At 47.1% G+C, this 13,129-nt stretch overlaps 1 protein-coding gene across 1 annotated transcript in view; it reads right to left on the bottom strand.

Annotated features, from left to right (window-relative positions):
- EZR (ezrin) overlaps positions 1 to 13,129 on the bottom strand; it is a 49,213-nt gene that overhangs the window by 19,857 nt on the left and 16,227 nt on the right. Inside the window, 1 exon segment of the mRNA XM_067701634.1 lies at positions 3,738 to 3,821. Coding sequence (XP_067557735.1) covers positions 3,738 to 3,821 — 84 coding nt within the window.

The following is a 13,129-nucleotide window of genomic DNA, read 5'->3' as shown; positions in this document are numbered from 1 at the left end:
GAAATTCTGATACAGGAAGGTGGAATTCAGCCCTAGGTCACAGTGCGTTTCACGTTTTTAAAATTCTCTCCAGTACTAGGACAAAAGTCTCCTGTGGTCCATTACACTGACAGCCCCACGATGGTTACTCTTGTGTCTTGAAGTCAAAAAGCAACTTGCCGTGGACACTTGTTGAATACTGTCAAAACTCTGCCGCATAGTTTTAAATTCCATGACATATAATGTTAAGCCTTTAAAAAAAAGGTTACTATTCTTCAAATATATGGCTTCTATCATATTTAAAGGGAAAGAGGGATGTACACACTAGAAATGAAAATCAGGTATCTGGAGCACTTACAATAAAAACTGAAACACCAAACAAAGTCTGCCTTGAGCCTGTCTCTGCACTGGCCTGGGCTGTGGGGCCAGATGCTTGCGGAGCTCCCGAGTCTCCGTTTACTACAGGCCAGGGAATGACCTGCTCATTCACTCCCTTCACTCACCCAAAAAAGGGGAGGAGGGACTAGACCCGAGTCCTCATCACGAAGCGACAGGAAGGCAGTTTTGACTCTTACCAGAGCTCTCCCCGCAAGTCTGGTGAAGCCCCAGTTCTGCTTTTCGTGGTAGCCAAGTATAGAGGAAGCTGACTGAAAGACCAGGTTTTCTATACCCAATCCTGCTAGTTTCCTAAACCTCCATCTCAACATCTGGATACGAAACCTGCCTCGCCTTCCTCTGCAGGCTGTCCAAAGCCGCACAAGAAAGCCCCATGTACAGAAGCCACTCTACCTCTCCTTCCACTCCATCCACCCAGCTGCAGCCTTAGCCTGGGTCTGACCGGCGTGAAACCATTTCCTGTCCACTTGACTTCCCTGCCCCGTGCCTGTCAGACCCTCGCTGATCTTCAGACTCCTCTTCTCCATCTGCTCCGATGTGGCCGGTCCCCCTTCACGGAGCCGATCAGAGTCTGGAGCCGTGGACCTGACCCGGGTCCCTCACTCTCTCGGTGGAAGCCTGTCCCTGGGTTCCCTGATCTGCCACCCATCTTTACGTATGACTCTTCCGTCTACTTCCAGGACAACTGTCCTCAACGTGTTTCAAAGCCCTACTTCTCTCCCTACGGCTCCCCCAAAACAACAAAACAGAAGTAAACAACCTTCCTTTCTGCAGTCCATTCTAAAAACTGACCTGTCAGTCCTCTCTGCGAGGGAAACCCAGCATTTCTAGAAAAATACAATCACTGTTCTCTCTAATGTCCCTACCTCAGCCTAAAGCCGACACACAGCACACAAGCCACACCTGGACGGGTGTGGGGGCCATTCCTTCATCTATGCCTCTGTGGTGTTTTATTTTTATTATTTTATTTATTTATTTATTTATGTATTTAAATTTTTGGCTGCGTTGGGTCTTCGTTGCTGCGCACGGGCTTTCTCTAGTTGCGACGAGCGGGGGCTACTCTTCGTGGCGCTGTGCGGGCTTCTCACTGCGGTGGCTTCTCTTGTTGTGGAGCACGGGCTCTAGGCGCGCGGACTTCAGTACCTGTGGCACTCGGGCTCCGCAGTTGCGGCTCGCGGGCTCTAGAGCGCAGGCTCAGTAGTTGTGGCACACATGCTTCAGTGGTTGTGGCACGTGGGCTCAGTAGTTGCAGCTCGCGGGCTCTAGAGCACAGGCTCAGTAGTTGTGGTGCACGGGCTTAGCTGCTCTGCGGCATGTGGGATCTTCCCTGACCAGGGCTTGAACTTGTGTCCCCTGCATTGGCAGGTGGATTCTTAACGACTGTGCCACCAGGGAAGCCCCTCTGTGTTGTTTTAAATGGCACGTTTTGGGAAAGGCAAAGGCAGGGATGTGTCTACTTAAGTCAGTCTCAAGCGACAGCTGGAAAATACTATTGATACTTTCTGGTGATGAAAACAGTGAGCAGAGAGTCACGTGGCAGGAACTCCTTTCTCAGCACGTCGGCAGCTGCAGTAGTGGGAAAGCACCATGGCCCCGCCCGGCCTCTGCGATGGTCTCTGTGAGGGCCTCCGTCACCTCGGAGCCCTGGACTAGAATCTAGTCACAGACGAAGCAACAGCACTGGGACAGGGGCTGGGGGACAGCTACTGCTGAGGAGACTCAAGTGACAGAGGGGGTAGGAGAGAATCGGACAGACTAACTACCTTCCAAGTCTCCTTCAACCGATGCCAGTTAAGGACCACATTTCAGTGACTGGCAGCTGGGCCCGTGGATGAGCTTCCGAGACCTAGAAGCGCATCAGGTGGAGCAGCAGAGAAAGGACGCAGAGCCCCGCGCAGCCCGCAGCCCCTCCCGGATGTCCGTTCAGGAGGAAACATGCCCGGCGTGGCGGAGGGGCGCCGGCCCACGTGCGCCGACGGGGCCTGAGCATCCCCGCCTCACCGCACCACGGCGGAGGTATGAACAAGCGGATCTTCAAAGAGCGAGGTGCAACTGGGGTCAAGGCTGTGGAGACGGCCTTTCCTGCCAGGCCTCTGCATCCACAATTCTAACACAGACCGAGTCATGTTCCGCTGACCCACGAGCGGTTCCAGGAGCGGTTCCACAGGTCCGCTCCAGCCTCAAGTCCTCAGATTACAGGGTATTTCACAACAGGAACACACAATACTGAAAAAAATTCCAACACTAACTCTGGTGACTGAGGGGCACGCCAGCTGCAGGCAGCGCTGACCCGAGCCCCCGCTTCCTCCCCGTCCGTGCTCTCACCACTGCCCCCATATGGTGCCAGGATTTTCTTTCAGGAGAAACCCTTAGATTTCCACCCCAAGTCCAGTCCCGCCCCAGGCAGTAAATGTCTTTATCGTTATCAGGTGAGGCACGGCCAGGGAATGGCCTCAAAATCACAGCACAGGGAGAGTGGAGGCTGCCTTCGACCCCTCCCCGCTGAGGTGTGAGCCCCCAGGCCCTGCTCACTGGCTTGGGGAAATTAACCTGCTGGGTGCTGGCTTTGGGGATGAAAGGGAGAGCCCATCAGGCCCAGGGTGAGTCACCTATAGTTTCTACATTTGCCAGGACTCCGCTCCACTTTCCAGTTTGGTGCTGGGATGCAGAGCATGGCTTGGCCGACCGGCGGGGCCTCTCAGGAAGGCCGCCGACGGTGCAGGTGCCTGTGAACGCACACCCTGCCCCGGCGCCCTACTGGGTCCTCAGTCCCAGAGCAGAATTTACAAAGCCCAGAAAGGTGGCTCTCGCTCTGTCTAAAGCTTGGAACCGTTTCATGAAAGAGTTATCACGGCCCTCACGGTGGTGCACCGCGCTTATTAGAACTCTGCGTCACCTTCAGCTTCCATGAAGACAGGGGCAGGAGCGCGGCTGGGCTGTTACCTGGCTGGAGGGAAGGGTGTGTGCTGACCTCCGAGGGGCTCAGGACTCTGCGGCTGCAGGGAGTGCTGGAGAGAGGCCGCCTGGCCCCATGCTGTCCTCCACTGCACCCCGGCCGCGAACCAGATGGCAGGAAACGGCCAGGGGGACCGTGGAGACCCCAGCGGGAGAGGCGGCAGCCAGAGCTCTCGGGTGAGGCTCCGGCTCGTGAAGACTGCACGGCGCCCCTTCTCCTCGGGACTGCGAACAGGGGCCCCCCGGGGAGAGTGTTTACGGCAGCTGAACCCCGCTGGCAGGGTCTACTCCACAGCGAGAAGCTAGCAGCCAACCAAGGTAGTAAATACGCTCGGCAAAGTGATTCCGATGCTGCAAACACTCTTTTCTACCTGGGAACCCGCTCTCTCAAGTTCACAGAAACCAACCTGATCGAAAAGCTGTTTTCCTGTTGTATTTGGCTGGATGGCGAACTCCAGCTCCGCGTCCATGGTGGTAACTCGGACGTTGATCTAGAAAACAGAATGGAACACATTACACTTAACCGGGTGTTTTTAATAATCTCCGAGGGCCCCACCTGAACTCAACGGTCCTGGGCAACGTGGTGAGAGTATGTCCCTCCTCGCACCCATTCTCATACCTGTCACCACACACAGACACACACCCCCAACCCCAAAACACGCACCACACCCCCCCAGCTCTGTGCCTACGCGTGCAGTCTGGATCCAAATGTGTGCCCTCGTGGCTTTAATAAAGCACAGGCACGCTCAGGTCTAAGCTGTTTTTCTACAAAACACTTTGATAACCGTCAACATATTTTCCATACACCGTCTCACATTTTGGCCCCACGACAGCTAAGTGAAGCCGTTTCTGGGCATTCACACCAAGTCTGTAAGTGACGGGAGAGGACAGAGGAGGGTCTGTGCACCAGAATGCTGCCAGCAACTTCAGAAACCACCTCGACAGTGAAGAGAGAAACGGCGAAATGGTCACAGACACATCGGAGAGAACAGAATACTATGTAGTAATCTGAAAAGGTAATTATGAAGACAGTGGGAACATGGAAGCATTACTAGCATAGTAAGGTCACAAGGTGGTAGTGATGGGAAGGCCTGAAAAAATGTCTCTAATAGTGCCATATTGGTGGTTTAAGGAAATTTATTTCAAGGTCATTTTCCAATTTATCGCTTGAAAAAACCCAGAATTTGCTAGCATATGGAAAACATGCAAATCTAGCTACCTTATATCACGGTCCCAAAGGAAAATAACACAGCAGCTATAATGCTTAACATTAAGAAATGCTTGCTTCTCACTATTTTTCACGTGAAATATATGAATAGCTGGATAGACATATATTCCAAATTCGTCCTAACACAGACAGAAATGTAACGAGGACACAGACTGACTGACTGTATTTATTATTTTAAAAAATTTATTTATTTAATTTTTGGCTGCGTTGGGTCTTAGCTGCGGCCACGCAGGATCTTCCTTGCAGCATGCAGGATCTTTTGTTGCAGCGTGCGGGCTTCTCTCTCTAGTTGTGGCTCGTGTGCTCAGTAGTTGCGGCACATGGGCTTAGTTGCCGTGCAGCATGTGGGATCTTAGTTCCCCAACCAGGGATTGAACCCGTGTCCCCTACATCGGAAGGCAGATTCTTAACCGCTGGACCACCAGGGAAGTCCCCTAAATGTATTATTTAGCTTCCTGATATAAGAACTAAAAAGTGGCGAGTTCCGAACGTGTGTCATGCCTTGGCTGGCTACTTAGACTCTGTCTAAGTTGAACAAAAATTAGTCTTTACAAATCATTTTTCCCCTAACACTCAAGACTGTGATGATTGAAAGATACTTTGACACACATACAGCCTGTCTTAAAGGTTCTCTGACTGATATAACATATAGAGAAGTCAGGCATAATTTTCCAGATTTTAATAAACGTTTCCTCTCCAATCACAAGTCTACAAATTAAAGAACTGAAGTTTACTGAGAAGACTAGGCACGTTTTGGATTCTTCAAGTTTATTAAAATATAAAAACCTAAGTTTCTTCCTTTTCCTGCCAGCAATAATTTAAAGAAATCACAAAATGGCTGCTACAATGCAAGTCTCTCTCAATTACGGTTCCAAGGGCACATGAGAGAGATGTGAGAAGCAGCCCCAAAGTCAAATACTCTGTAACAAACGCAGCTCCAAATTAAATTACACTCATAAGCCCACAATGAATGTCACACTCGAAACTGAAGTGGAGGGACGCGGGGCTGACAAGTGCTGGGCCTCAGATACGCTCTTCTTTCTCTGTTACCTACTGATTCAGAAACTGAACCACCAAACAGTGTGTACCCAATGCCACTACCCTGGTTAAGGTGCGTATAAGAGACCAGAGGTTCACGCGTAGGAGATTTCAGACTCTAACTCCTACATCTCGATCACCTCTAAATTTGAGGACCAAGAAAAAAATGTCACCTCTGGAAACCAATGCTAATAATTAACATAAAAAAGTGACCGTCACACTGTTTTTAACCATTTTGCAAACTCGTTAACAGGAATTTAGAAAAAAACTATTTTAAGGTTCTGAGCTGGTTCATATTTGACTCAAAGTTCACACAACTCTTTGAAAAAGCAAAGAACCCGCAAAATGAATACTTTTGCTGAGATTAGATGTAACAAGCCAGTAGTATGTAGAAAGTGAACTTTCTTAAAAATTAAGTGGATTGGGAAGGTCTGCGCAACCCACAAAAACTGCACCTCCCATCACAGGCACTTAAAATGACCATCAGGGCTTCCCTGGTGGCGCACTGGTTAAGAATCCGCCTGCCAATGCAGGGGACACGGGTTCGAGCCCTGGTCCGGGAAGATCCCATATGCCATGGAGCAACTAAGCCCATGCGCCACAACTACTGAACCTGCGCTCTAGAGTCTGAGAGCCACAACTACTGAGCCCACGTGCCGCCAACTACTGAAGCCCGTGCTCCGCAATAAGAGAAGCCATCGCAATGAAAAAAGGCCACGCACCGCAATGAAGAGTAGCCCTCGCTCGCCGCAACTACAGAAAAGCCCGCGTGCAGCAACAAAGACCCAACACAGCCAAAAATAAGCAAAAAAAAAAAAAAAAAAAAAAACCCATCAGCAGCTCCAGTGAGACATTCCGCCAAGCTTCACTTGCTCTGGTCTTTCCAGGAACGTCCTTCCCTGAGCTGCAACACCCAGGCAATCCTGCAGTCTGGTGTATGGCCGCAAACAAAGGGGTCAAGACAGCGATCAGGCTAAGCTCTTCGGGCTGCAGTCACAGGCACGGCTGGGACCAGTGTCGGGAGGCAGACAGCCTTCCCCTCTGCTGTGCCCACCAGCCCCGTCGGAAAGAGCAACCCCCAGCTCTGATCTGGGGAGGCACCAAAATGTCCATTTTCAGACACCCCCTGAAATTACAAAAGCAAGGTAATTTTAATCAATATATGTGTATTTCATTTACAGTGCATGGTCTACAATCTTGAGACCAAGGTTGAGACGGGAGAACTCGTGAAAGCTAAACACTCGAATGAACAGCACGTTAATGATCTCCAGCCAAGCTGCCCCGCAGGATTGGGCGCGTGTCCCTTGACTAGTCGTCACCCTACTCGTGTCTCTCATGGGGTCGGGGGTGAAATGCTATTCTGGGCCAGCACGAGTGTTCCTTCTGCGAGACTACCTCAAGGACTGCAGGATGTTTAGCATCCCCGAGCCCACCCACTAAACACCAGGCATCCCCAGTCCTCTAAAAGTACCCCCAACACACACACGCACCCCAAAATGCCCTCTGGATACAGGGGATGCTCCTACCCTGACTGAGGATCGCAGCACGGCACTGCCTAAATCAGCAGCATGTTAAGCTGGTCCATGTTTAGAAAGACTACTAAGATTCTTTTAAACTTTACGGCTCTGTAATAATGTACTGAGATACAGCATAAACTTCCATCAAAGTTTAAGATGGAGCATTTACTCGGACGACAGGACCATTTATGTTCATGTGTTGGTCCACTTAGCCAGGGGCTTTAGAAGATCAGCCTTTGGCACATTAAGGAAACATACCTAAATCCCAACTCTCCTTTTTATTATCCTGTTAGGTCTCCTTGGTAATCAATTGGGTTTTTGTTTTGTTTTGTTTTTTTACAATATGTGGTTTTAATTATTTATTTATTTTTGGCTGTGTGGGGTCTTCGTTTCTGTGCGAGGGCTTTCTCTAGTTGCGGCAAGCGGGGGCCCCTCTTCATCGCGGTGCACGGGCCTCTCACTATCGCGGCCTCTCTTGTTGCGAAGCACAGGCTCTAGACGCGCAGGCTCAGCAGTTGTGGCTCATGGGCTTAGTTGCTCCGCAGCATGTGGGATCCTCCCAGACGGGGGCACGAACCCGTGTCCCCTGCATTGGCAGGCAGATTCTCAACCACTGCGCCACCAGGGAAGCCCCTCAATTGTTTTTAGGGAACTCAATGTGTACCTGGAAAAAGCTAGCACTCGTGTTTGCAGTGGTGCCACAGAAATAAAGTGGGATGACATGGTTGTGCACGATAAATGTGAGAATGGTCCCACGAAAAGCTGGAGGTCCAGGGTAAAACGTATCACCACACAAACCCAAACCACGTGCAAAGGCTGGAGAAAAGCACATGGTTTGCAATTTTTATCGTCTTCGTATTTCCCGCTAGATCACACACTTTTCTCAAAGGCAATATTCTCTGAAGGCAGCAAAATCACATAGTAACGTGCAGTACAGGTGTGTACAGTATGCAGTTAGTCATTTAAAATCTACCCACCAAAAGGGCAATGTTTATGCCAGGCTGGTCAAAATACTGAAACCCTTTCTAACATTCTGCTCTGTTTGGTGGGGGCAGTGGTGATAGAAGTTTAATTCTGCCCATGTACCCCAACCCATTACGTACACACAGAGAGCCATGTGGTTGGTGTAGATGATAATTTAGTAATTCACGTCTCTCCTCCAAATGCTACTCCTTTTGAAGCTATGGCACAAAGCTGTAGTTACAGTTCCAAAATGTTAGAATCTAAAAGGAACCAGACATAATCATAGTCCACTATTTATAATGGAAATTCATAAGTTTCAGTATGAGTTACATTAGCACTCTACGGATTTAAAATAACAAGGTTTTTTTAAAAAACCCAGCTATATACTGGGTCAGAATTTTAGAGTAAGATAATGTATCCTAGACACAAAACTTGGTATTGAAGGTGTCTGAACCCCTTGAGGAAAATGAGGTTTTTAATGAGTTATTTGTGTGTTTTTCACACTGACCATATTCAGCAGAAAAATCTTTCTTCTTTTTTGCCTCTGATAGTAGCCAGCTTAGCAGGAGTTTTCATTTCAATAAGAGAGGTAGGTTTCTGACCTATTACTAAAATATCAGTATATGCAAGAGACAAATGCCTAAAAACAAAAATAGCAATGAATTTCGTCTTATTTCTAAAACAAGAACTAATGAAACTAGCCAGTAAAGCTTCTTAAATTTAAGCAAAACACCAGGCACTTTTCTTTTTCATGAATATAATGACTGGTGTTTCACAGGTATTTGCACCAGGCCACTTAACTATATAATGCGTATCTCGTTTAATATCAGGATTCAACACATAAACCCACCTACCTTTGCCTTAGTTAATGAAGATGATGAACACCTAATTGTAATACTCCCTAATTTCCTTCTGCTTAATAATCTACCCTTTTAAAAATGCTATTTGCTATTCTCATTATGGGTTAGCTCAGCTCAAAACTACCATCAACAGGCTGAGGAACCATAATAGCTTTCACCTTCTGCTCCCAGCCCACTCCAGCAGGTCGGCACCGTGCGTGCCTTCGAGGCACCAATCAGTGCCTCCTGGGGGGTGGGGGGGGGCGCGGCGGCCTGCCGCTTACGACTTAAATAGGTGGCCCTCAAATAGATGCCACACACCCCAGTCCTTCAGGACTAACCATTAGAATCCCCAGAGCAGCTTCTCAAACACCTGAGTTTCTGGGCCTCAACCCAAGAACCTGTATTTTTTAAAAGCCACTCAAATGATTTTGAGGACCAGCCAGATTCACTGACCCCTGGAACAGTGGGCGAGAGCCTGGGAGCCCTGAGGCCCCATGGCACGGTGACCTGTGAAGGTCTTCCTCCCTGGGGCCTCGGCTCTCTGATCTGCAAAGAGAGGGTCTGGGTTAGATGACCTGAGTCCTTTCCAGCTCTGAAATGCTCGGTCTGAAGTCCAAAGGCCCAAGGTGAGATGCAATCGGAGCTAGAGCTGTGCACATGCAGAGGGAATGGGAAGGTTCATGAGAAAATAAGTAACTACATGCCACTATTACGAGCCGGCTGGGAGGCTGTTTTCATGGACAAAGGAAAAGCTCACACCTGTTTTCACATTTCCAAGGACAGGGATGTAACTCTCTAACCAGACACAGAGGATAGTACAGGTTTTATTGCTCCAATGCAACTGACAGCTCTTTTTCCAATAAAAAAGGGAATTAAAGGTGTTAAACCCCAAGCTGTTTTTTAAAAATATAAGTTCAATAACAATTCACCCTATTAAAATCAAATGAATCCACCGTCCCCGCTTTGCTGGGCAATCACGGGACACAGGCCTGACAGCAGGCGGTGGGCAGGATCGCCTCCGGGCCTAGCCCCAGTCTGAAGGAGGCACTCCCAGCTCCTTTATAAAATGGAAATGACTCTATCTGTAAGGGATCTTCTAACATTCTGTAGCTTAATTATAGGAGTGGCTTCTGACACCATCCAAATCACTGGCTGTGTAGTTTCTGCAAAATTATCTGAATTTAAAGAGAGAGGGACAAAGCATGGTGGGTGGGAAAGCAGTATTTTCGGGTCACACAGGTTAAGGTTCTCTATTTCTTTTTCTTTCTTTCTTTCTTTAACTGAAAGGCTCTGAGAGTCTTTGCTGTATTAATGCAAATTGTGAAATTCCAAGATGGTGCCTCAGTCTAGGTCTCCCAGATTCTTCTGCCTACAGGTTTTTTCCCATGGAATATCCCAAAGGACCAGTATTTTTCAGAATACACTTTGGAAGAACATGATTTTTGAGTCTTCTCGGTTTCATTTTATCAAATTGGTATCTAAAATGCCTTCTAAATGTCTAAGAGATGTAGAAAAGATACTGAGTTGACAATAAAATACTGTATTTTACTTCTAACCCATGTATGATTGCTGAATTTTTGGCTGTCAAATTATCTCACTCATTTTCCTCATTTTGGTAAATAAATCTAGTCCTGCAGTTTTTCCTTTGAGAAATGTCTACTTCCTCCTGAACTACTTTAAACTTCATGTAAGAAAACCTCCCGCCCCCATCACACTGTTTACAGAATAAATTCACACCATACTAAACACCAAGGCAGGAGGGAAAAGTTCAAGACCAGTTCTTCCACAAACTTTACAGACAAGCAGCCGTTTTACATCTTCTTAGACTAACCAGGTTTAGGTAATTTTAGTAGCCAGGACACTGCAGGGGAAATAAAAGTTTGCAGTGATTTTCCTATGTACGCGGAATCAGGAAAACCATGAAAGGGAAATTCAAAGAGTAACGTCTGAATGCTTGAATTGCAGGCAGTGGATTCAGTGATAACAGATTAATCCCTGTATTATCACACCTGCATTTACTCAAAAATTAGTCTGAGGAGAACTATCTAAGCACCGCCAGGATTACACTGAGAGCTTGACCTTTCGCGGTCATTTAAAGTGGCCGTGCTGTTTCCCAACATTCCAGCCTCTTCTGCAGGTGCCACTTCAGCAACTTCTGCAGCTTTCAAATATCTGGGTAAGACCTTTCAAATACTTCGAGAGGCTCTGACAGGAAGTAGTATGGTAAACTTTCTCCCACAAATGGGGGAAGAAACGCAGGGGAGTATGATGAGGAAAAATTCTCACAACTGAAATGAATTATAAAACCTTCAGATGCTACTTGGTTCACTTAATTGAATAATTAGAGACATTGTATTTTGATTTTCATCGAGTCATTACTCTTTACAGCAGCTTTGTTGAAATACAACTTACATCCCATAAAATTCACCCATTTTAAAACATGCAACTGAGTGGCCTTTAGCAACTTCACAGAGTTATGCAACCAATCCCACTATCTAATTTTAAAACATTTCATCACCGCAAAAAGAAACCCCATGCCCACTGGCAGTCACTCCCATAACTCCTTCCCCCCAACCCTGGCAACCAAGAATCTGCTTTGTGTCTCCACAGATTTCCCTATTTTGGACATTTCATAGAAACAGAATCATACACTATGTGGGCTTTGGTGACTTGCTTCTGTCACTTAACATGTTTTCAAGATTTATCCAGGTTGCAGCATGTATCAGCCCTTCATTCCTTTTTTTTTTTTTTTACTGCCAAGTAACATTCCCCCATCTGGATATCTCACTTTTGTCTCTATATACATTCATTGCTGATGGACATTTGGGTTGAGGATCTTACTGCTTTCTGTGCTGCTTTAGTGATTATAAATATGAAACAGCTGGAAAACAAGTCATTTGAACTAGACTATGGTCAATTTGGTATTCAAATTGATAAGAAAACAATGTTAGGGGCAAACGAAGATGAAAGAAAATGAATTTTTTAAAACTAAAATTCAACTTCAGTTCACTGTTTCATTTAAGTTGTGAGTAAAAATATGCTACGTTCTCAGGAAGAAGGTGCCACAGCTGCTAAACAAACCGCTGTGACCACAGCAGGAAACACGTCTCCTCCAGGTGCACACTTGCGCTCCCCTGAGGCCAGCAGTCATTCCAGCCGCAGAACTGTAGTCAGCCCCTTCCGTTAACAAACCAGGAGCCAGCTCGGGGCAGAGGGGAGAGCCCAGGCTCCTGTAAATTTTGAGCAGCAAACTGAGTCTTGTTTCACATTTAACTCCAATTGGTGCCGAACTCGTCATCGCCCAGCACCCAATTAAAGTACCAAAAAAAATTTTTTTTAACGGAACGCGATCTTTGAATTTCGCTTTCTTGGACGAACATTAACCCCTCCAGAGCCCTGCTCACTGCGGCAATACCAGACAGGCTTCATGAAGGCTGGTGTCTGTTAGCAAGTGCACAGGAAGCATGGCCAGCCACATCTCATATGCTACTCTCCCCAGGCCCTCAGTGCTCCTCAAACTTGAACACACAAAGGAATTACCTGGAGAGCTTGTTGAAACAGTTTCCTGGGCCCCAGGCCCAGAGATTCTGACTCAGGAGGTTGGGATGGGCCCATCCATCTTCAGCTCCTCCCATCTCATAAGCAAGGCCACACCCACACAGACCCTGCCCTCAGGGAAAGAGGCTAGGCTAGGATCCTGAACAAGCAAACGGCCACAACTCCTCCTGGCAAGATTAACGCATGCACTGCTACTATTTATACTCCATTATGTGAAAATACCTTTACTAGACTTTCGTTCAGTACTAGACCTAAACTCGCAGACAGGTTTTTCTTAATGAAACTGTATCTCTACAGAGGGATGCCAATTTTTGTACTCTCTTTGGATCCTGATCTCCTTATCTTTAAGATAAAAATCAGTCTCATGAACATACTGCAGCTCAATAAATCACAGCATTAGCGATGACACACAGTGGTCATTTACAAATAATAATCACCCTCTGTAAAACATTACCAGTAACTCAGCAAACCTTAATCAGCTTAATGTAGAAATGCAGACCTGTGAATTTAGCCAATTTAGAAGGCAAAGTTGGAAAGCCCCAAAGGCAATGGATTTTTTGTTTTTTAGCTCTTCTCTGTCCGTATCACTAACCCTTTACAGGCTGTCACGGTCATGGCTAATAGAGATAAGTTTGTTTCTATCTATTAAATAA

Source organism: Pseudorca crassidens, chromosome 13 (genome assembly GCF_039906515.1).
Source record: "Pseudorca crassidens isolate mPseCra1 chromosome 13, mPseCra1.hap1, whole genome shotgun sequence".
NCBI classification, from domain to species: domain Eukaryota; kingdom Metazoa; phylum Chordata; class Mammalia; order Artiodactyla; family Delphinidae; genus Pseudorca; species Pseudorca crassidens.
Note: the sequence above shows the minus strand (reverse complement) of the source record. Positions and strands in the feature narration are given on the sequence as shown.